At 57.3% G+C, this 25,234-nt stretch overlaps 1 protein-coding gene across 4 annotated transcripts in view; it reads right to left on the bottom strand.

Annotated features, from left to right (window-relative positions):
* LOC134346901 (polyamine-transporting ATPase 13A3-like) overlaps nucleotides 1-25,234 on the bottom strand; it is a 224,126-nt gene that overhangs the window by 61,266 nt on the left and 137,626 nt on the right. For all 4 annotated transcript variants that reach the window (XM_063048732.1, XM_063048733.1, XM_063048734.1 and 1 more), the window contains exons 9-12: nucleotides 21,517-21,589; nucleotides 2,675-2,806; nucleotides 2,178-2,351; nucleotides 940-1,097 (exon numbers count right to left, since the gene is read on the bottom strand). In XM_063048732.1, coding sequence (XP_062904802.1) covers nucleotides 940-1,097; nucleotides 2,178-2,351; nucleotides 2,675-2,806; nucleotides 21,517-21,589 — 537 coding nt within the window. The remainder of the gene's footprint in view (nucleotides 1-939; nucleotides 1,098-2,177; nucleotides 2,352-2,674; nucleotides 2,807-21,516; nucleotides 21,590-25,234) is intronic.

Below are 25,234 nucleotides of genomic sequence, written 5' to 3'. Positions count from 1 at the left end.
GTGACGTTCCAGCTCCTGTGTACAACGCCCTGACCGATGAGGGCCATTGTCCCAAAAGCCTCCTTCACCGGCCTGTTTACCTGTGATGTCGTTCACGGTCACCCAGGGAAGGGTTTCTCTGTCAGACCGCACCTCATCATTATCATCTTGTGCTGTGTCGTGTGATGTGGGTGATTATGGTGGTTTTCCATTGTTTTCCTCTGGGCAGTGTCTTTATAAGATGGGTGATCCCATCCATTATCAATACTCTTCAGAGATTGTCTGCCTGGTGTCAGTGGTCACATAACCAGGACGTGTGATCTGCACCGGCTGCTCGTACCACCATCCAGCACCTGCTCCCATGGGTTCATGTGGCCCTGATCAGGGTGTTGGGGGGGGGGGTGTAGATAAGCAGGTGCTACACCTCGCCCAAGGGTGACCTACAGGCTTGCGGAGAGAAGGAGCACCTTACACCTCCTTTGGTAGAGACATACAGTATCTCTACCCCACCACCTCATGATCTTATAGAGGTGTATAAAATCACAGGGGGCGTTGAGACATAGAGTGAAATGTGGTGTTCACTTTGTTGGTTTTTTTGTAGTGTGCTGGGGCATCCCGCAAGCGCAGCATGCTTCCGACACCAGCGTAGTACGCTCACACCTTCCCAACCCTGACCTGTACGTCTTTGGGCTATGGAAGGGAACCGGGGCACCCAGAGAAAATCCACCCACTCACGGGGGAATGTTATAGACAGCAGCGGGAACTGAGCTGAACCTTCTGAGTGCTTGCACTATGTAATGGTAAGCTAACTGCTTCGCGAATGTGCCACCCTGCGGGTGAATGCCCACAAGGGCATCGAGCGGTGCTTGAGCTGGAAAAGTTGACTGGGACCCACCCCACACAGCCGTCTCCAGAGAGGCCAGGGCCCCCAGGCGCAGGGAGGAGGGGGTCTGCACTCACCCTGCGGATGGAGCTGATGACTACGGTGTAGACGGAGCCCAACACAGCAGCAAGCACCAGGCAGGCTACAAAACGCCTGGCGTCCCGGAACAGCTTGAAGTCAACAGGTTTGGGGTACAGGATAGACCTGACCAGCTGCCCCTTGGTGGTGAGGAAGCCTGGCCGGGGAAGAGATAGAGAAGAATGTGAGAACCCAGGGCAAGGGGGGGATCGGAGGGGAGTCCCGGGCGAGGGGGGATCGGAGGGGACCCGGGGCGAGGGGGAATTGGAGGGGAGTCCAGGGGCGGGGGGGGGGTCATAGGGGAGTCCCGGGGCGAGGTGGGGGTCGGAGGGGACCCGGGGCGAGAGGGTGATTGGAGGGGAGTCCCAGGGTGAGGGGGGGGTCATAGGGGAGTCCCAGGGTGAGGGGGGGGTCAGAGGGGAGACCCGGGGCAAGGGGGATCAGAAGGGAGACCTTGGGGTGGGGGGGAATCAGAGGGGAGACCCTGGGGTGAGGGGGGATCAGAAGGGACTACTGCAGTAAGAGGGGGAGGAAGCAGAGGAGAAACCCCAAGGTGAGGGGTGGGGGGGGATCGGAGGGGAGTCCCGGGGTGAGGGGGGGGGTCAGAGGGGAGTCCCAGGGCGAGGGGGGATCGCAGGGGAGTCCCGGGGCAGGGGGGGGTCAGAGGGGAGTCTCGGGGTGAGGGGGGGTCAGAGGGGAGACCCTGCGGTGAGGGGGGATCAGAAGGGACTACTGCAGTAAGAGGGGGAGAAATCAGAGGAGAAATCCCAGGGCGAGGGGGTGGGGATTGAAGGGGAGTCCCAGGGCGAGGGGGAATCGGAAGGGAGTCCTGGGGTGAGGGGGAATTGGAGGGGAGTCCCGGGGCGAGGGGGGATCAGAGGGGAGACCCGGGGTGAGGGGGGGGTCAGAGGGGAGTCTCGGGGTGAGGGGGGTCAGAGGGGAGACCCTGGGGTGAGGGGGGATCAGAAGGGACTACTGCAGTAAGAGGGGGAGAAATCAGAGGAGAAATCCCAGGGCAAGGGGGTGGGGATTGAAGGGGAGTCCCAGGGCAAGGGGGAATCGGAGGGGAGTCCCAGGGCGAGGGGGGATCGGAGGGGAGACCCGGGGCGAGGGGGGAGATCCTGGGTTGAGGGGGCATTGGAGGGGAGCTCAGGATTGTGGGGGAGGGGAGATTGGAGGGTTGTTCTGGGGCGTGGTGGAGAACGGTGCTACTCCCCTTACCACAGTCGGGCCTCACCGGTGCGGATGACGACTGCGCGGACCTGCCCCTGGTCGGGCCGGACTCGGAGGGTGCGGGTCCCACAGAACAGGACGTAGCGCCGATAGTCCTGCAGGCGGAAGATGGGGGTGCGAAGAGTGTCTTCATCGCAGAGCTCAGGGAGGGGGGCTTTAGTCACTGGGACGCTCTCCCCTGGGGACACAGAAACACAGTCGGGGCTCCTGAATGTGGCCCCCCATTGAGATATCCTTAAACCCCTCCCCCCCGTCCCCTCTTCATACCCACGTCACCAGCTCCGTCCCACTGCATCTGCCATCGGCTCACAGACTCACCCCCATCCGGGGGGGTGACCACTGAGGGTAACACTGATACCATCTTTGCCCGCCTCCTACCCCCACCTTCCTTCCATTCCCCCCACTCCCTCACACCCTTCCACAGACCCTCCCTCCCTCCCTTCCCACAACCTCCTCCAGTGTGACACACCGCCCCAGCCCCAGGACAGGGCCCCCACCCACCTGTCAGCATGCTCTCGTTGACCACCACATTGCCAGTGAGAAGCACGGCATCACAGGGCAGGACCACCTCCTGCTCGGGGAGAAGAATCACGTCACCAGGTACCAACTCGGCCGAACTCACCGTCTGTGCAGCTGAGGGTGGGACGGGAGACAGGCCCAGTTAGCCAAACTGAGTTTAACTGGAGTAAGGGGAAATATGAGGCTATCAGGCAGGGACTAGGAAACATAAACTGGGAACAGATGTTCTCAGGGAAATGTACAGCAGAAATGTGGCAAAAGTTCAGGGGATATTTGTGTGGAGTTCTGCATAGGTATGTTCCAATGAGACAGGGAAAGGATGGTAGGGTACAGGAACCGTGGTGTACAAAGGCTGTTGGAAAATCTAGTCAAGAAGAAAAGAAAAGCTTATGAAAGGTTCAAAAAACTAGGTAATGATAGAGATCTAGAAGATTACAAGGCTAGCAGGAAAAAGCTTAAGAAAGAAATTAGGAGAGTCAGAAGGGGCCATGAGAAGGCGTTGGTAGACAGGATTAAGGAACCCCAAGGCATTCTACAAGAATGTGTAGAGGAAGAGGATAAGACATGAGAGAATAGGACCAATCAACTATGACAGTGGAAAAGTGCGTATGGAACCGGAGGAGATAGCAGAGCGACTTAATGAGTACTTTGCTTCAGTATTCACTATGGAAAAGGATCTTGGTGATTGTAGTACTGACTTGCAACAGACTGAAAAGCTTGAGCATGTAGATATTAAGAAAGAGGATGTACTGAAGCTTTTGGAAAGCATCAAGTTGGATAAGTCTCTGGGACCAGAGAAGATGTACCCCAGGCTACCATAGTTGGCGAGGGAGGAGATTGCTGAGCCTCTGGCAATGATCTTTGCATCATCAATGGGGACGGGAGAGGTTCCAGAGGATTGGAAGGTTGCAGATGTTGTTCCCTTATTTAAGAAAAGGAGTAGAGATAGCCCAAGAAATTATAGACCGGTGAGTCTTACCTCAGTGGTTGGTAAGTTGATGGAAAAGATCCTGAGAGGCAGGATTTATGAACATTTGCAAGGGCATAATATGATTAGGAATAGTCAGCATAGCTTTGTCAAAGGCAGGTTGTGCCTTACGAGCCTGACTGATTTGTGACTAAACACATTGATGAAGGTAGAACTGTAAATGTAGAGTATATGAATTTCAGCAAGGCATTTGATAAAGTACCCCATGCCAGGCTTATTGAGAAAGTAAGGAGGCATGGGAGCAAAGGGGACATTGCTTTGTGGATCCAGAACTGGCTTGCCCACAGAAAGCAAAGAGTGTTTGTAGACGGGTCATATTCTGCATGGAGGTCAGTGATGTGCCTCAGGGATCTGTTCTGGGACCCCTTCTCTTCATGATTTTTATAAATGAGGAAGTGGGGGGATGGGTTAGTAAATTTGCTGATGACACAAAGGTTGGAGGTGTTGTGGATAGTGTGGAGGGCTGTCAGAGGTTACAACGGGACATTGATAGGATGCAAAACTGGGCTGAGAAGTGGCAGATGGAGTTCAACCCAGATAAGTGTGAGATAGTTCATTTTGGGAGGTCAAATATGATGGCAGAATATAGTATTAATGGTAAGACTCTTGGCAGTGTGGAGGATGAGAAGGATCTTGGGGTCAGAGTACATAGGACACTCAAAGCTGCTACGCAGGTTGACTCTGTGGTTAAAAAGGTGCTTTGGCCTTCATCAACTATGGGAATGAGTTTAAGAGCTGAGAGATAATGTTACAGAGCATTATCTAGAGAGCAGGCCATTCTAGACTGGGTATTGAGCAATGAGGAAGGGTTAGTTAGCAATCTTGTCGTGCGAGGCCCCTTGGGTAAGAGTGACCATAATATGGTGGAATTCTTCATTAAGATAGAGAGTGACATAGTTAATTCAGAAACAAAGGTTCTGAACTTAAAGAAGGGTATCTTTGAAGGTATGAGACGTGAATTAGCTAAGATAGACTGGCAAATGACACTTAAAGGGTTGACGGTGGATATGCAATGGCAAGCATTTAAAGATCGCATGGATGAAATACAACAATTGTTCATCCCAGTTTGGCAAAAGAATAAACCAGGGAAGGTAGTGCACCCGTGGCTGACAAGGAAAATTAGGGATAGTATCAATTCCAAAGAAGAAGCATACAAATTAGCAGAAAAAGTGGCTCACCTGAGGACTGGGAGAAATTCAGAGTCCAGCAGAGGAGGGCAAAGGGCTTAATTACGAAAGGGAAAAAAGATTATGAGAGAAAGCTGGCAGGGAACATAAAAACTGACTGTAAAAGCTTTTATAGATATGTGAAAAGAAAAAGATTGGTTAAGACAAATGTAGGTCCCTTACAGTCAGAAACAGGTGAATTGATCATGGGGAACAAGGACATGGCAGATCAATTGAATAACTACTTTGGTTCTGTCTTCACTAAAGAGGACATAAATAATCTTCCAGAAATAGTAGGGGACAGAGGGTCTAGTGAGATGGAGGAACTGAGGGAAATACATGTTAGTAGGGAAGTGGTGTTAGGTAAATTGAAGGGATTAAAGGCAGATAAATCCCCAGGGCCAGATGGTCTGCATCCCAGAGTGCTTAAGGAAGTAGCCCAAGAAATAGTGGATGCATTAGTGATAATTTTTCAAAACTCTTTAGATTCTGGATTAGTTCCTGAGGATTGGAGGGTGGCTAATGTAACCCCACTTTTTAAAAAAGGAGTGAGAGAGAAACTGGGGAATTATAGACCGGTTAACCTGACATCGGTGGTGGGGAAAATGCTAGAGTCAGTTATCAAAGATGTGATAACAGCACATTTGGAAAGCGGCGAAATCATCGGACAAAGTCAGCATGGATTTGTGAAAGGAAAATCATGTCTGACAAATCTTATAGAATTTTTTGAGGATGTAACTAGTAGAGTGGATAGGGGAGAACCAGTGGATGTGGTATATTTGGATTTTCAAAAGGCGTGAGGAGGATGCTAAGAGGATGCAGGGTGACTTGGATAGGTTAGGTGAGTGGGCAAATTCATGGCAGATGCAATTTAACGTGGATAAATGTGAGGTTATCCACTTCGGTGGCAAGAACAGGAAAACAGATTACTATTTGAATGGTGGCCCATTAGGAACAGGGGAGGTACAACGAGACCTGGGTGTCATTGTACACCAGTCATTGAAAGTGGGCATGCAGGTACAGCAGGCGGTGAAAAAGGCGAATGGTATGCTGGCATTCAAGAGGATTCAAGTACAGGACCAGGAAGGTACTACTGCAGTTGTACAAGGCCATGGTGAGACCACACCTGGAGTATTGTGTGCAGTTTTGGTCCCCTAATCTGAGGAAAGACATTCTTGCCATAGAGGGAGTACAAAGGTTCACCAGATTGATTCCTGGGATGGCAGGACTTTCATATGAAGAAAGACTGGATCGACTAGGCTTATACTCACTGGAATTTAGAAGATTGAGGGGGGATCTTATTGAAACGTATAAAATTCTAAAGGGATTGGACAGACTAGACGCAGGAAGATTGTTCCTGATGTTGGGGAAGTCCAGAACAAGGGGTCACAGTTTAAGAATGTAGGGGAAGCCTTTTAGTACTGAGGTGAGGAAAAACTTCTTCACACAGAGAGTGGTGAATCTGTGCAATTCTCTGCCACAGGAAACAGTTGAGGCCAGTTCATTGGCTATATTTCAGAGGGAGTTAGATATGGCCCTTGTGGCTAAAGGGATAACGGGGTATGGAGAGAAGGCAGGTATAGGGTTCTGAGTTGGATGATCAGCCATGATCATAATGAATGGCGGTGCAGGCTCGAAGGGCTGAATGGCCTACTCCTGCACCTATTTTCCATGTTTCTATGTTTCTACAGCTATATAGGATCCTGGTCAGACCCCACTTGGAGTCCTGTGCTCAGTTCTGGTCACCTCACTACAGGAAGGAAGTGAAAAACATAGAAAGGGTGCAGAGGAGATTTACAAGGATGTTGCCTGGATTGGGGAGCATGCCTTATGAGAATAGGTTGAGTGAACTCGGCCTTTTCTCCTTGGAGCGACAGAGGATGAGAGGTGACCTACCTGATAGAGGTGTATAAGATGATGAGAGGCATTGATCGTGTGGATAGTCAGAGGCTTTTTCCCAGGGCTGAAATGGCTAACATGAGAGGGCATAGTTTTAAGGTGCTTGGAAGCAGGTACAGAGGAGATGTCAGGGGTAAGTTTTTTACGCAGAGAGTGGTAAGTGTGTGGAATGGGCTGCCAGCAACGGTGGTGGAGGTGGATACGATAGGGTCTTTTAAGAGACTCCTGGATGGATACATGGAGCTCAGAAAAACAGAGGGCTTTGGGTAACCCTAGGTAATTTCTAAATTAAGTACATTATTGGCACAGCATTGTGGGCCAAAGGGCCCGTACTGTGCTGTAGTTTTTCTATGTGGCTATGAAAGATTGTTAGGGAACCTCTCTCCACACCTCCCAGCCGCAGAGTGGCCAACATGCGCAGAGCAAGATTCAACTGAAAGAGGGTGGAGTCCATGCTTGGAGTTCAATGTTCAAAAGTAAATTTTATTATCAAAGTACACAAATGTCACCATATACAACCCTGAGTTTCATTTTCTTGTGGGCATGCTCAGTAAATCTGTAGTAGCATATAACAAAAAATAGAATCAATGAGACTGCACCAACTTGAGCGTTCAGACGGTGTGCAAAAGACAGAAACTGTGCAAATAAATCAAGAAAGAAATAATAATAATAATATATAAGCAATAAGGATCGAGAGCATGAGATGAAGAGTTCTTGAAAGTGACTCGACAGGTTCAAGAACCTGGTGATGTGGGTCCTGAGGCTCGTGATGGCAGCAGCAAGAGAGCAAGATCTGGGTGGTGGGGGTCCCTGACGATAGACCCTAAGGAGATGTGCTCAATGGTGGGGAGGGCTTTACCCATGATGGCTGGGCTGTATCTACTACCTTGTGTAGGATTTTCTGTTCAAGGAATTTGGTGTTTCCATACCAGGCTGTGATGTGGCCAGTTAATATACGCTCCACTACACATCTACAGTATTTGTCAAAGCTTTAGATGTCTTTGTCAATGGTGTTGGGGTTGAGAGGGCTCAGAGCTTCGGGTTCCGAGGATTAAGCAGCATTAAGAGCCTGTCCTGGTCCAAATATGGCCAAGAGCCATCAACACTGCTACTTCCTTAGCAGGCTAAAAAAATTCCTATCAAGCCTAGAGAATTTTTATAGCTGCACCAGAAAGTGCTGGAGGAACTCAGTCGGTCAGGCAGCATCCATGGAGGTGAATAAACAGTCGATGTTTCAGGCCGAGACCCTTCATCAGGGCTGGAAAGCAAGGGGAGAAGAAGCCAGAAAGAGAAGATGCGGGGGGGGGGGAGAGATGGGTGTTGGGGAAGGTGGGGGGGGGAGATGGGTGAGACCAGGTGAAAGGGAAGGTGGGGGGGGGAGATGGGTGAGACCAGGTGAAGGGGAAGGTGGGTGGGGGAGATGGGTGAGACCAGGTGAAGGGGACGGTGGGTGGGTGGGGGAGATGGGTGAGACCAGGTGAAGGGGAAGGTGGGTGGGTGGGGGAGATGGGTGAGACCAGGTGAAGGTGGGAGGGTGGGGGAGATGGGTGAGACCAGGTGAAGGGGAAGGTGGGTGGGTGGGGGAGATGGGTGAGACCAGGTGAAGGGGAAGGTGGTTGGGGGGGAGATGGGTGAGACCAGGTGAAGGGGAAGGTGGGTGGGTGGGGGAGATGGGTGAGACCAGGTGAAGGGGAAGGTGGGTGGGGGGGGAGATGGGTGAGACCAGGTGAAGTGGAAGGTGGGTGGGTGGGGGAGATGGGTGAGACCAGGTGAAGTGAAGGTGGGTGGGGGAGGGGAGATGAGTGAGATCAGGTGAAGGGGAAGGTGGGAGGGGGGGGAGATGGGTGAGACCAGGTTGAAGGGAAGGTGGATGGGTGGGGGAGATGAGTGAGACCAGGTGAAGGGAAGGTGGGTGGGTGGGGGAGATGAGTGAGACCAGGTGAAAGGGAAGGTGGGTGGTGGGGGGAGATGTGTGAGACCAGGTGAAGGGGAAGGTGGGTGGGTGGGGGAGATGTGTGAGACCAGGTGAAGGGGAAGGTGGGTGGAGGAGATGGGTGAGACCAGGTGAAGGGGAAGGTGGGTGGGTGGGGGAGATGGGTGAGACCAGGTGTAGGGGAAGGTGGGTGGGTGGGGGAGATGGGTGAGACCAGGTGAAGGGAAGGTGGGTGGGGGGGGAGATGGGTGAGACCAGGTGAAGGGGAAGGTGGGTGGGTGGGGGAGATGTGTGAGACCAGGTGAAGGGGAAGGTGGGTGGGGGAGATGGGTGAGACCAGGTGAAGGGGAAGGTGGGTGGGTGGGGGAGATGGGTGAGACCAGGTGTAGGGGAAGGTGGGTGGGTGGGGGAGATGGGTGAGACCAGGTGTAGGGGAAGGTCGGTGGGTGGGGGACATGGGTGAGACCAGGTGAAGGGGAAGGTGGGTGGGTGGGGGAGATGGGTGAGACCAGGTGTAGGGGAAGGTGGGTGGGTGGGTGGCGGAGATGGGTGAGACCAGGTGAAAGGGAAGGGGGGGTGGGGGAGATGGGTGAGACCAGGTGAAGGGAAAGGTGGGTGTGGGAGGGTAGATGGGTGAGACCAGATGAAGGGAAGGTGGGAGGGTGGGGGAGATGGGTGAGACAAGGTGAAAGGGAAGATGGGTGTGGGAGGGGAGATGGGTGAGACCGGGTGAAGGGAAGGTGGGTGTGGGAGGGGAGATGGGTGAGACCAGGTGAAGGGGAAGGTGGGTGGGGGGGAGATGGGTGAGACCAGGTGAAAGGGAAGGGGCGGGGGAGATGTGTGAGACTAGGTGAAGGGGAAGGTGGGTGGGGGAGATGGGTGAGACCGGTGTAGGGGAAGGTGGGTGGGTGAGTGAGATGGGTGAGACCAGGTGAAGGGGAAGGTGGGTGGGGGGGGAGATGGGTGAGACCAGGTGAAGGGAAGGTGGATGGGTGGGGGAGATGGGTGAGAGCTGGTGAAGGGGAAGGTGGGTGGGTGGGGGAGATGGGTGAGACCAGGTGAAGAGAAGGTGGGTGGGGGAGATATGGGTGAGACCAGGTGAAGGGAAGGTGGATGGGTGGGGGAGATGGGTGAGACCAGGTGAAGAGAAGGTGGGTGGGGGGGAGATGGGTGAGACCAGGTGAAGGGAAGGTGGATGGGTGAGACCAGGTGAAGGGAAGGTTGATGGGTGGGGGAGATGGGTGAGAGCAGGTGAAGGGGAAGGTGGGTGGGTGGGGGAGATGGGTGAGACCAGGTGAAGAGAAAGTGGGTGGGGGGGAGATGGGTGAGACCAGGTGAAGGGAAGGTGGATGGGTGGGGGAGATGGGTGAGACCAGGTGAAGAGAAGGTGGGTGGGGGGGAGATGGGTGAGACCAGGTGAAGGGAAGGTGGATGGGTGAGACCAGGTGAAGGGAAGGTTGATGGGTGGGGGAGATGGGTGAGACCGGTGTAGGGGAGGGTGGGTGGGTGAGTGAGATGGGTGAGACCAGGTGAAGGGGAAGGTAGGTGGGTGGGGGAGATGGGTGAGACCAGGTGAAGGGGAGGGTGGTTGGGGGAGAACAGGTGAAGGGAAAGGTGGGTGTGGGAGGGGAGATGGGTGAGACCAGGTGAAAGGGAAGGGGCGGGGAAGATGTGTGAGACTAGGTGAAGGGGAAGGTGGGTGGGGGAGATGGGTGAGACCGGTGTAGGGGAAGGTGGGTGGGTGAGTGAGATGGGTGAGACCAGGTGGGGGGGAGATGGGTGAGACCAGGTGAAGGGAAGGTGGATGGGTGGGGGAGATGGGTGAGAGCTGGTGAAGGGGAAGGTGGGTGGGTGGGGGAGATGGGTGAGACCAGGTGAAGAGAAGGTGGGTGGGGGAGATATGGGTGAGACCAGGTGAAGGGAAGGTGGATGGGTGGGGGAGATGGGTGAGACCAGGTGAAGAGAAGGTGGGTGGGGGGGAGATGGGTGAGACCAGGTGAAGGGAAGGTGGATGGGTGAGACCAGGTGAAGGGAAGGTTGATGGGTGGGGGAGATGGGTGAGAGCAGGTGAAGGGGAAGGTGGGTGGGTGGGGGAGATGGGTGAGACCAGGTGAAGAGAAAGTGGGTGGGGGGGAGATGGGTGAGACCAGGTGAAGGGAAGGTGGATGGGTGGGGGAGATGGGTGAGAGCAGGTGAAGTGGAAGGTGGGTGGGTGGGTGGGGGAGATGGGTGAGACCAGGTGAAGGGAAGGTGGGTGGGTGGGTGAGGGAGATGGGTGAGACCAGGTGAAGGGAAGGTGGGTGGGGGGAGATGGGTGAGAGCAGGTGAAGGGGAAGGTGGGTGGGTGGGGGAGATGGGTGAGACCAGGTGAAGGGAAGGTGGGTGGGTGGGGGAGATGGGATGAAGTTAAAAGCTGGGAGGCAACAGGAGAACAGGTAAAGGGCTGAAGGAGGAGAGGAGATCGAACCATGGGAGACTGGGGAGGGAGTGAGGAGGGGAACCGAGTAGAGGTGATGGGCAGGTGAGTAGATGTAAAAGGGGAGGTAGATTGGCAAATGGAAAAAGAGAGAAGGGGAGAGTTGTGGACACAGCTGGTCCCTCACAGAAACCAGCCTCCTCTGAATGCCTCAATGAAGCGGCCCTCAGAATCAAAGACGCTTCCCACCCTGGATGTTCCCCTCCCAGCCTGGCCTTTCTCCTTCCCCCTACTTCCCATCGGGCAGAAGATACCCAAGCCGGAAAGCACATCCCACCAGGCTCAAGAACACCTTCTGTCCCAGTGTTACCAGACTCTTGTGCAATAAGATGGACTCTTGGTATCACATATTACCTCGTTGTGATCTTACACTTTATTGATTACCTGCACTGCACTCTCTCTGTGGCTGTGACACTCTATTCTGCATTCTGTTATTGTTTTACCTTGATCTACTTCAATGCAGTCTGTCATGATCTGATCTGTGTGAACAGTACGCAAGACCAACTGCTCACTGCATCTCATACACCTGACAAATCCAGCCACCAATCTACTACCACCCCGCAGCAACGAGCTCCCTCACCACCCCGCAGCAACGAGCTCCCTCACCACCCCGCAGCAACGAGCTCCCTCACCACCCCGCAGCAACGAGCTCCCTCACCACCCCGCAGCAACGAGCTCCCTCACAGCAACGAGCTCCCTCTCCACCCCACAGCAACGAGATCCCTCACAGCAACGAGCACCCTCACCACCCCACAGCAACAAGATCCCTCACAGCAACGAGCTCCCTCACCACCCCACAGCAACGAGATCTCTCACCACCCCACAGCAACGAGCTCCCTCACCACCCCACAGCAATGAGATTCCTCACAGCAACGAGCTCCCTCACCACCCCACAGCAACAAGATCCCTCACCACCCCACAGCAACGAGCTCCCTCACCACCCACAGAGCAACGAGATCCCTCACAGCAACAAGATCCCTCAGAGCAACGAGCTCCCTCACCACCCCACAGCAACGAGCTCCCTCACCACCCCACAGCAACGAGCTCCCTCACCACCCCTCACAGCAACGAGCTCCCCCACAGCAACGAGCTCCCCCACAGCAATGAGATCCCTCACCACCCCACAGCAACGAGATCCCTCACAGCAACGAGCACCCTCACCACCCCACAGCAACGAGCTCCCTCACCACCCCACAGCAACGAGCTCCCTCACCACCCCTCACAGCAACGAGCTCCCCCACAGCAACGAGCTCCCCCACAGCAATGAGATCCCTCACCACCCCTCACAGCAACGAGCTCCCTCACCACCCCTCACAGCAACGAGCTCCCTCACCACCCCACAGCAACGAGATCCCTCACAGCAACGAGCTCCCTCACAACCCCACAGCAACGAGATCCCCCACAGCAACGAGATCCCTCACAGCAACGAGCTCTCTCACCACCCCACAGCAATGAGCTCCCTCACCACCCCACAGCAATGAGCTCCCTCACCACCCCACAGCAATGAGCTCCCTCACCACACCTCAGCAACGAGCTCCCTCACCACCCCACAGCAACGAGCTCCCTCACCACCCACAGAGCAACGAACTCCCTCACCACACCACAGCAACGAGCTCCTTCACCACCCCACAGCAACGAGATCCCTCACAGCAACGAGCTCCCTCACCACCCCACAGCAACGAGCTCCCTCACCACCCTCACAGCAATGATCTCCCTCACCACACCCTCACAGCAACGAGATCCCTCACAGCAACGAGCTCCCTCACCACCCCACAGCAACGAGCACCCTCACCACCCCACAGCAACGAGATCCCTCACAGCAACGAGCTCCCTCACCACCCTCACAGCAACGAGCTCCCTCACCACCCTCACAGCAATGATCTCCCTCACCACCCACAGAGCAACGAGATCCCTCACAGCAACGAGATCCCTCACCACCCCTCACAGCAACGAGCTCCCTCACCACCCCACAGCAACGAGCTCCCTCACCACCCCACAGCAACGAGCTCCCTCACAGCAACGAGCTCCCTCACCACCCCACAGCAACGAGATCCCTCACAGCAACGAGCTCCCTCACCACCCCACAGCAACGAGATCCCTCACAGCAATGAGCTCCCTCACCACACCCCAGAGCAACGAGCTCCCTCACCACCCCACAGCAATGAGCTCCCTCACCACACCCTCACAGCAACGAGATCCCTCACAGCAACGAGCTCCCTCACCACCCCACAGCAACGAGCTCCCTCACCACCCCACAGCAATGAGCTCCCTCACCACACCACAGCAACGAGCTCCCTCACCACCCCACAGCAACGAACTCCCTCACCACCCACAGAGCTATGAGCTCCCTCACCACCCCACAGCAACGAGCTCCCTCACCACCCCACAGCAACGAGATCCCTCACAGCAACGAGCTCCCTCACCACCCCACAGCAACGAGCTCCCTCACCACCCTCACAGCAATGATCTCCCTCACCACACCCTCACAGCAACGAGATCCCCTACAGCAACGAACTCCCTCACCACCCCACAGCAACGAGCTCCCTCACCACCCCACAGCAACGAGATCCCTCACAGCAACGAGCTCCCTCACCACCCTCACAGCAATGATCTCCCTCACCACCCACAGAGCAACGAGATCCCTCACAGCAACGAGATCCCTCACCACCCCTCACAGCAACGAGCTCCCTCACCACCCCACAGCAATGAGCTCCCTCACCACCCCACAGCAATGAGCTCCCTCACCACACCACAGCAACGAGCTCCCTCACCACCCCACAGCAACGAGCTCCCTCACAGCAACGAGCTCCCTCACCACACCACAGCAACGAACTCCCTCACCACACCACAGCAACGAGCTCCCTCACCACCCCACAGCAACGAGATCCCTCACAGCAACGAGCTCCCTCACCACCCCACAGCAACGAGCTCCCTCACCACCCTCACAACAATGATCTCCCTCACCACACCCTCACAGCAACGAGATCCCCTACAGCAACGAGCTCCCTCACCACCCCACAGCAACGAGCTCCCTCACCACCCCACAGCAACGAGATCCCTCACAGCAACGAGCTCCCTCACCACCCTCACAGCAATGATCTCCCTCACCACCCACAGAGCAACTAGATCCCTCACAGCAACGAGATCCCTCACCACCCCTCACAGCAACGAGCTCCCTGACCACCCCACAGCAACGAGCTCCCTCACCACCCTCACAGCAACGAGCTCCCTCACCACCCTCACAGCAATGATCTCCCTCACCACCCACAGAGCAACGAGATCCCTCACAGCAACGAGATCCCTCACCACCCCTCACAGCAACGAGCTCCCTCACCACCCCACAGCAACGAGCTCCCTCACCACCCCACAGCAACGAGCTCCCTCACAGCAACGAGCTCCCTCACCACCCCACAGCAACGAGATCCCTCACAGCAACGAGCTCCCTCACCACCCCACAGCAACGAGATCCCTCACAGCAATGAGCTCCCTCACCACACCCCAGAGCAACGAGCTCCCTCACCACCCCACAGCAATGAGCTCCCTCACCACACCCTCACAGCAACGAGATCCCTCACAGCAACGAGCTCCCTCACCACCCCACAGCAACGAGCTCCCTCACCACCCCACAGCAATGAGCTCCCTCACCACACCACAGCAACGAGCTCCCTCACCACCCCACAGCAACGAACTCCCTCACCACCCACAGAGCTATGAGCTCCCTCACCACCCCACAGCAACGAGCTCCCTCACCACCCCACAGCAACGAGATCCCTCACAGCAACGAGCTCCCTCACCACCCCACAGCAACGAGCTCCCTCACCACCCTCACAGCAATGATCTCCCTCACCACACCCTCACAGCAACGAGATCCCCTACAGCAACGAACTCCCTCACCACCCCACAGCAACGAGCTCCCTCACCACCCCACAGCAACGAGATCCCTCACAGCAACGAGCTCCCTCACCACCCTCACAGCAATGATCTCCCTCACCACCCACAGAGCAACGAGATCCCTCACAGCAACGAGATCCCTCACCACCCCTCACAGCAACGAGCTCCCTCACCACCCCACAGCAATGAGCTCCCTCACCACCCCACAGCAATGAGCTCCCTCACCACACCACAGCAACGAGCTCCCTCACCACCCCACAGCAACGAGCTCCCTCACAGCAACGAGCTCCCTCACCACACCACAGCAACGAACTCCCTCACCACACCACAGCAACGAGCTCCCTCACCACCCCACAGCAACGAGATCCCTCACAGCAACGAGCTCCCTCACCACCCCACAGCAACGAGCTCCCTCACCACCCTCACAACAATGATCTCCCTCACCACACCCTCACAGCAACGAGATCCCCTACAGCAACGAGCTCCCTCACCACCCCACAGCAACGAGCTCCCTCACCACCCCACAGCAACGAGATCCCTCACAGCAACGAGCTCCCTCACCACCCTCACAGCAATGATCTCCCTCACCACCCACAGAGCAACTAGATCCCTCACAGCAACGAGATCCCTCACCACCCCTCACAGCAACGAGCTCCCTGACCACCCCACAGCAACGAGCTCCCTCACCACCCCACAGCAACGAGCTCCCTCACAGCAACGAGCTCCCTCACCACCCCGCAGCAACGAGATCCCTCACAGCAACGAGATCCCTCACCACCCCACAGCAACGAGCTCCCTCACCACCCCACAGCAACGAGCTCCCTCACAGCAACGAGATCCCTCAACACCCCACAGCAACGAGATCCCCCACAGCAACGAGATCCCTCACCACCCCACAGCAACGAGATCCCTCACTACCCACAGCAACGAGCTCCCTCACCACCCCCAGAGCAACGAGCTCCCTCACCACCCCACAGCAATGAGCTCCCTCACCACCCCACAGCAACGAGCTCCCTCACAGCAACGAGCTCCCTCACCACCCCACAGCAACGAGATCCCTCACAGCAACGAGCTCCCTCACCACCCCACAGCAACAAGATCCCTCACAGCAACGAGATCCCTCACCACCCCACAGCAACGAGATCCCTCACCACCCCACAGCAACGAGCTCCCTCACCACCCCACAGCAACGAGATTCCTCACAGCAACGAGCTCCCTCACCACCCCACAGCAACGAGATCCCCCACAGCAACGAGATCCCTCACCACCCCACAGCAACGAGATCCCTCACCACCCCACAGCAACGAGCTCCCTCACCACCCACAGAGCAACGAGATCCCTCACAGCAACGAGATCCCTCAGAGCAACGATCTCCCTCACCACCCCACAGCAACGAGCTCCCTCACCACCCCTCACAGCAACGAGATCCCTCACAGCAACGAGCTCCCTCACCACCCCACAGCAACGAGCTCCCTCACCACCCCACAGCAACGAGATCAGTCACCACCCCTCACAGCAACGAGCTCCCTCACCACCCCACAGCAACGAGATCCCCCACAGCAACGAGCTCCCCCACAGCAACGAGCTCCCCCACAGCAACGAGCTCCCCCACAGCAACGAGATCCCTCACAGCAACGAGCTCCCTCACCACCCCACAGCAACGAGCTCCCTCACCACCCCACAGCAACGAGCAACCTCACCACCCCACAGCAACGAGATCCCTCACTACCCCTCACAGCAACGAGCTCCCTCACCCCTCACAGCAACGAGATCCCTCACCACCCCTCACAGCAACGAGATCCCTCACAACTCCTCACAGCAACGAGATCCCTCACCACCCCTCACAGCAACGAGATCCCTCACAGCAACGAGCTCCCTCACAACCCCTCACAGCAATGAGCTCCCTCACAACCCCTCACAGCAATGAGCTCCCTCACAACCCCTCACAGCAACGAGCTCCCTCACAACCCCTCACAGCAATGAGATCCCTCACCACCCCCAGAGCAACGAGCTCCCTCACCACCCCTCACAGCAACGAGATCCCTCACAGCAATGAGCTCCCTCACCACCCCTCAGCAACGATCTCCCTCACCACCCCTCACAGCAACGAGCTCCCTCACCACCCCACAGCAACGAGATCCCTCACCACCCCACAGCAACGAGCTCCCTCACAACCCCTCACAGCAATGAGATCCCTCACCACCCCTCACAGCAACGAGATCCCTCACAGCAACGAGATCCCTTACAGCAACGAGCTCCCTCACCACCCCACAGCAACGAGCTCCCTCACCACCCCACAGCAACGATCTCCCTCACCACCCCCAGAGCAACGATCTCCCTCACCACCCCACAGCAACGAGCTCCCTCACCACCCCCACAGCAACGAGCTCCCTCACCACACCCTCACAGCAATGATCTCCCTCACCACCCACAGCAACGAGCTCCCTCACCACCCCACAGCAACGATCTCCCTCACCCCCCCCACAGCAACGATCTCCCTCACCCCCCACAGCAACGATCTCCCTCACCCCCCACAGCAACGATCTCCCTCACCCCCCCACAGCAACGAGCTCCCTCACCACCCCCACAGCAACGAGCTCCCTCACCACCCCACAGCAACGAGCTCCCTCACCATCCCACAGCAACGAGCTCCCTCACCACCCTCACAGCATCGAGCTTCCTCACAACCCCTCACAGCAACGAGATCCCTCACAACCCCTCACAGCAACGATCCCTCACAACCCCTCACAGCAACGAGCTCCCTCACAACCCCTCACAGCAACGAGATCCCTCACAACCCCTCACAGCAACGATCCCTCACAACCCCTCACAGCAACGATCCCTCACAACCGCTCACAGCAATGAAATCCCTCACCACCCCTCACAGCAACGATCCCTCACAACCGCTCACAGCAATGAAATCCCTCACCACCCCTCACAGCAACAAGATCCCTCACAGCATCGAGCACCCTCACCACCCCCACAGCAACGAGATCCCTCACCACCCCTCACAGCAATGAGATCCCTCACAGCATCGAGCTCCCTCACCACTCCCACAGCAACGAGATCCCTCACCACCCTACAGCAACGAGATCCCTCACAGCAACGATCTCCCTCACCACCCCTCAGCAACGATCTCCCTCACCACCCCTCACAGCAACGAGCTCCCTCACCACCCCTCACAGCAACGAGCTCCCTCACCACCCCACAGCAACGATCTCCCTCACCACCCCACAGCAACGATCTCCCTCACCACCCCAAGAGCAACGATCTCCCTCACCACCCCACAGCAACGAGCTCCCTCACCACCCCACAGCAACGAACTCCCTCACCACCCCCACAGCAACGAGCTCCCTCACCACACCCTCACAGCAACGATCTCCCTCACCACCCACAGCAACGAGCTCCCTCACCACCCCACAGCAACGATCTCCCTCACCCCCCCACAGCAACGAGCTCCCTCACCACCCCCACAGCAACGAGCTCCCTCACCACCCCACAGCAACGAGCTCCCTCACCATCCCACAGCAACGTGCTCCCTCACCACCCTCACAGCATCGAGCTCCCTCACAACCCCTCACAGCAACGAGATCCCTCACAACCCCTCACAGCAACGATCCCTCACAACCCCTCACAGCAACGAGCTCCCTCACAGCAACGAGATCCCTCACAACCCCTCACAGCAACGATCCCTCACAACCGCTCACAGCAATGAAATCCCTCACCACCCCTCACAGCAACAAGATCCCTCACAGCATCGAGCACCCTCACCACTGCCACAGCAACGAGATCCCTCACCACCCCTCACAGCAATGAGATCCCTCACAGCATCGAGCTCCCTCACCACTCCCACAGCAACGAGATCCCTCACCACCCCACAGCAACGAGCAACCTCACCACCCCACAGCAACGAGATCCCTCACTACCCCTCACAGCAACGAGCTCCCTCACCCCTCACAGCAACGAGATCCCTCACCACCCCTCACAGCAACGAGATCCCTCACAACTCCTCACAGCAACGAGATCCCTCACCACCCCTCACAGCAACGAGATCCCTCACAGCAACGAGCTCCCTCACAACCCCTCACAGCAATGAGCTCCCTCACAACCCCTCACAGCAATGAGCTCCCTCACAACCCCTCACAGCAACGAGCTCCCTCACAACCCCTCACAGCAATGAGATCCCTCACCACCCCCAGAGCAACGAGCTCCCTCACCACCCCTCACAGCAACGAGATCCCTCACAGCAATGAGCTCCCTCACCACCCCTCAGCAACGATCTCCCTCACCACCCCTCACAGCAACGAGCTCCCTCACCACCCCACAGCAACGAGATCCCTCACCACCCCACAGCAACGAGCTCCCTCACAACCCCTCACAGCAATGAGATCCCTCACCACCCCTCACAGCAACGAGATCCCTCACAGCAACGAGATCCCTTACAGCAACGAGCTCCCTCACCACCCCACAGCAACGAGCTCCCTCACCACCCCACAGCAACGATCTCCCTCACCACCCCCAGAGCAACGATCTCCCTCACCACCCCACAGCAACGAGCTCCCTCACCACCCCCACAGCAACGAGCTCCCTCACCACACCCTCACAGCAATGATCTCCCTCACCACCCACAGCAACGAGCTCCCTCACCACCCCACAGCAACGATCTCCCTCACCCCCCCCACAGCAACGATCTCCCTCACCCCCCACAGCAACGATCTCCCTCACCCCCCCACAGCAACGAGCTCCCTCACCACCCCCACAGCAACGAGCTCCCTCACCACCCCACAGCAACGAGCTCCCTCACCATCCCACAGCAACGAGCTCCCTCACCACCCTCACAGCATCGAGCTTCCTCACAACCCCTCACAGCAACGAGATCCCTCACAACCCCTCACAGCAACGATCCCTCACAACCCCTCACAGCAACGAGCTCCCTCACAACCCCTCACAGCAACGAGATCCCTCACAACCCCTCACAGCAACGATCCCTCACAACCCCTCACAGCAACGATCCCTCACAACCGCTCACAGCAATGAAATCCCTCACCACCCCTCACAGCAACGATCCCTCACAACCGCTCACAGCAATGAAATCCCTCACCACCCCTCACAGCAACAAGATCCCTCACAGCATCGAGCACCCTCACCACCCCCACAGCAACGAGATCCCTCACCACCCCTCACAGCAATGAGATCCCTCACAGCATCGAGCTCCCTCACCACTCCCACAGCAACGAGATCCCTCACCACCCTACAGCAACGAGATCCCTCACAGCAACGATCTCCCTCACCACCCCTCAGCAACGATCTCCCTCACCACCCCTCACAGCAACGAGCTCCCTCACCACCCCTCACAGCAACGAGCTCCCTCACCACCCCACAGCAACGATCTCCCTCACCACCCCACAGCAACGATCTCCCTCACCACCCCAAGAGCAACGATCTCCCTCACCACCCCACAGCAACGAGCTCCCTCACCACCCCACAGCAACGAGCTCCCTCACCACCCCCACAGCAACGAGCTCCCTCACCACACCCTCACAGCAACGATCTCCCTCACCACCCACAGCAACGAGCTCCCTCACCACCCCACAGCAACGATCTCCCTCACCCCCCCACAGCAACGAGCTCCCTCACCACCCCCACAGCAACGAGCTCCCTCACCACCCCACAGCAACGAGCTCCCTCACCATCCCACAGCAACGTGCTCCCTCACCACCCTCACAGCATCGAGCTCCCTCACAACCCCTCACAGCAACGAGATCCCTCACAACCCCTCACAGCAACGATCCCTCACAACCCCTCACAGCAACGAGCTCCCTCACAGCAACGAGATCCCTCACAACCCCTCACAGCAACGATCCCTCACAACCGCTCACAGCAATGAAATCCCTCACCACCCCTCACAGCAACAAGATCCCTCACAGCATCGAGCACCCTCACCACTGCCACAGCAACGAGATCCCTCACCACCCCTCACAGCAATGAGATCCCTCACAGCATCGAGCTCCCTCACCACTCCCACAGCAACGAGATCCCTCACCACCCCACAGCAACGAGATCCCTCACCACCCCACAGCAACGAGCTCCCTCACCACCCCACAGCAACGAGATCCCTCACAGCAACGAGCTCCCTCACAGCAACGAGCTCCCTCACAACCCCACAGCAACGAGATCCCCCACAGCAACGAGATCCCCCACAGCAACGAGCTCCCTCACCACCCCACAGCAACGAGATCCCTCACAGCAACGAGCTCCCTCACCACCCCACAGCAACGAGATCCCTCACAGCAACGAGCTCCCTCACCACCCCACAGCATCGAGCTCCCTCACCACTCCCACAGCAACGAGATCCCTCACCACCCATCACAGTGAAGAGCTACCCAAGCCCCCCTCCAGGTAGAGACGCATTAGCCTGGTGGTTAGGGTGGGCCTGACTGTAGCAATAGCGTAGCCCCCCTGTGCACTCACCTCCACCCCGACGAAGCACCAACACCCGGACCGAGCTGTGGCTCCTCACCATGTCATGCAGCATTGCGTATTGCTGTAGGGGGCGCCACCGAGTGTCAGTACAGCACAGTCCCGTCTACCAGGCACAGTGCGATCCCACAACCTCCACACAGGCAATCCCATGGTCTTCACCCCCTCCCTATCTCTCTCTATGATCCCTCTGACCCCCACACCCTCCATCTCTCTAAACCCTCCACCACTACACCCTCATTTCTGTAACCCCTCCCCTCGCCATCTCCGTAAACCCTTCACCCCCAACACCCCTCCCCATCTCTGTAACCCCTCCACCCCTCCACCCTCAACATCTCTGTAACCCCCTACATCACCTACAACCCTCCCTGTCTCTGTACCACCTCCAATCCTACACCCTCCCCATCTCTGTAACCCCTCCACCCCTACACCCTCCCCATTTCTCTAACCCCTCCACAACTCTGTAACCCCCTCCATCCCCAACACCCCTCCCTGTCTCTGTAACACCCTCCATTGCCTACACCCTTCACTGTCTCTGTAACCCCTCCATCCCCAACACCCCTCCCTGTCTCTGTAACCCCTCCATCCCCTACATCTCTCCCTGTCTCTGTAAACCCCTCCATCCCCTACACCCCTCCCTGTCTGTGTAACGCTCTCGATTCCCTACACCCCTCCCTGTCTTTGTAACCCCCTCCATCCCCAACATCCCTCCCTGTCTCTGTAACACCCTCCATCGCCTACACCCCTCCCTGTCTCTGTAACCCTCCATCCCCTACACCCCTCCCTGTCTCTGTAACCCCTTCCATTGCCTACACCCTTCACTGTCTCTGTAACACCCTCCATCGCCTACACCCCTCCCTGTCTCTGTAAACCCTTCACCCCTACACCACTCCCCATCTCTGTAACCCCACCACCACCACACCCTCCCTATTTCTGTAACCCCTCCCCTCCCCATCTCTGGAACCCCCTCACCCCCTACATCCCTCGCCATCTCTGTAACCCTTCCATCCCATACACCCCTCCCTGTCTCTGTAACCCCCTCCATCCCATACACCCCTCCCAGTCTCTGTAACCCCTCCAATCCCAACACCCCTCCCTGTGTCTGTAACCCCTCCATCCCCTACACCCCTCCCTGTCTCTGTAAACCCCTCTATCCCCAACACCCCTTCCTGTCTCTGTAACCCCCTGCAGCCCCGACACCCCTCCCTGTCTTTGAACCCCCTTCCATCCCCTACACCCCTCCCTGTCTCTGTAACACCATCACCCCCACACACCTCCCTGTCTCTGTAACCCCTCCATCCCCTACACACCTCCCCGGCACTGTAACCCCTTCCATCCCCTACACCCCTCACTGTCTCTGTAACCCCTTCCATCCCCTACACCGCTCCGTGTCTCTGCAACCCCATCCATCCCCTACACCCCTCCCTGTCTCTGTAACTCCCCCCATCCCCTACACCCCTCCCTGTCTCTGTAACATTCTCCATCCCCTACACCCCTCCCTGTCTCTGCAACAACCTCCATCCCCTAGACCCCTCCCTGTCTCTGTAACCCTCTCCATCCCCTACAGCCCTCCATGTCTCTGTAACCCCCTCCATCCCCTATACCCCTCGCTGTCTCTGTAACCCCTCCATCCCCTATACCCCTCCCTGTTTCTGTAACCCCTCCATCCCCTATACCCCTCCCTGTCTCTGTAACCCCTCCATCCCCTACACCCCTCCCTGTCTCTGTAACCCCTCCATCCCCTACAGCCCTCCCTGTCTCTGTAACCCTTCCATACCCTACACCCCTCCCTGTGTCTGTAACCCCTCCATCCCCTACAACCCTCCATGTCTCTGTAACCCCCTCTATCCCCAACACCCCTTCCTGTCTCTGTAACCCCCTGCAGCCCCTACACCCCTCCCTGTCTTTGAACCCCCTTCCATCCCGTACACCCCTCCCTGTCTCTGTAACACCATCACCCCCTACACCCCTCCCCATATCTGTAACCCCTCCACCCCACACCCTCCCCATTTCTATAACACTTCCCCTCCCCATCTCTGTAACCCCTCCACCCCCACACCCCTCCCTGTCTCTGTAAACCCTCCATCCCCTACACCCCTCCCCGTCACTGTAACCCCTTCCATCCCCTACACCCCTCTGTCTCTATAACCCCCTCCATCCCCTACACCCCTCCCTGTCTCTGTAACCCTCTCCATCCCCTACACCCCTCCCTGTCTCTGTAACCCCTCCATCCCCTACACCCCTCCCTGTCTCTGTAACCCTCTCCATCCCCTACACCCCTCCCTGTCTCTGTAATCCCTCCATCCCCTGCACCCTTCCCCGTCTCTGTAACCTACTCCAACCTCTACACCCCTCCCTGTCTCTGTAACCCCTCCACCCCCACACCCCTCGCTGTCTCTGTAACCCCTCCATCCCCTACATACCTCCCTGTCTCTGTAACTCCCCCCATTCCCTACACCCCACCCTGTCTCTGTAACTTCCCCCATTCCCTACACCCCACCCTGTCTCTGTAAGCCCTCCACCCCCACACCCCTCCCTGTCTCTGTAACCTCTCCATCCCCTACACCCCTCCCCGTCTCTGTAACCCCCTCCATCCTCTACAGCCCTCGCTGTCTCCGTAACCCCTCCATCCCCTACAGCCCTCCCTGTCTCTGTCACACCCTCCATCCCCTACACCCGTCCTTGTCTCCGTTACCCCTCCATCCCCCACACCCCTCCCTGTCTCTGTAACCCCTTGACCCCCACACCCCTCCCGGTCTCTGTAACCCTTCCATCCCCTACACCCCTCCCTGTATCTGTAACACCCTCCATCCCCTACACCCCTCCCTGTCTCTGTGACCCCTCCATCCCCTACACCTCTTCCCATCTCTGTAACCCCTCCATCCCCTACACACCGCCGTCTCTGTAACTCCTCCCATTCCCTACACCCCTCCCTGTCTCTGTAACCCCTCCATCCCCTACACCCCTCCCTGTATCTGTAACACCCTCCATCCCCTACACCCCTCCCTGTCTCTGTGACCCCTCCATCCCCTACACCTCTTCCCATCTCTGTAACCCCTCCATCCCCTACACACCGCCGTCTCTGTAACTCCTCCCATTCCCTACACCCCTCCCTGTCTCTGTAACCCCCTCCATCCCCTACACCCCTCCCTGTCTCTGTAACCCCATCCATCCCCTACACCCCTCCCTGTCTCTGTATCACCTCCATCCCCTACACCCCTCCCTGTCTCTGTAACCCCTCCATCCCCTAGACCCCCTGTCTCTGTAACCCTCTCCATCCCCTACACCCCTCCTTGTCTCTGTAACCCTTCCATCCCCTACAGCCCTCCCTGTCTCTGCAACCCCCTCAATCCCCTACACCTCTCCGTCTCTGTAATTCCTCCATCCTCTACATCCTTCCCTGTCTCTGTAACCCCCTCCATCCCCTACACCCCTCCCTGTCTCTGTAACCCCTTGACCCCCACACCCCTCCCTGTCTCTGTAACCCCTGACCTCCACACCCCTCCCAGTCTCTGTAACCCTTCCATCCCCGACACCCCTCCCTGTCTCTGTAACCCCATCCATCCCCTACACCCCTCCCTGTCTCTGTAACTCCCCCCATTCCCTACACCCCACCTTGTATCTGTAACTCCCCCATTCCCCACACCCCACCCTGTCTCTTTAACCCCTCCACCCCCACAACCCTCCCTGTCTCTGTAACCCCTCCATC

The sequence above is a fragment of the Mobula hypostoma genome, chromosome 5 (assembly GCF_963921235.1).
Source record: "Mobula hypostoma chromosome 5, sMobHyp1.1, whole genome shotgun sequence".
Classification (NCBI taxonomy): Eukaryota; Metazoa; Chordata; class Chondrichthyes; order Myliobatiformes; family Myliobatidae; genus Mobula; species Mobula hypostoma.
This window is presented reverse-complemented; position numbering and strand designations above follow the sequence as displayed.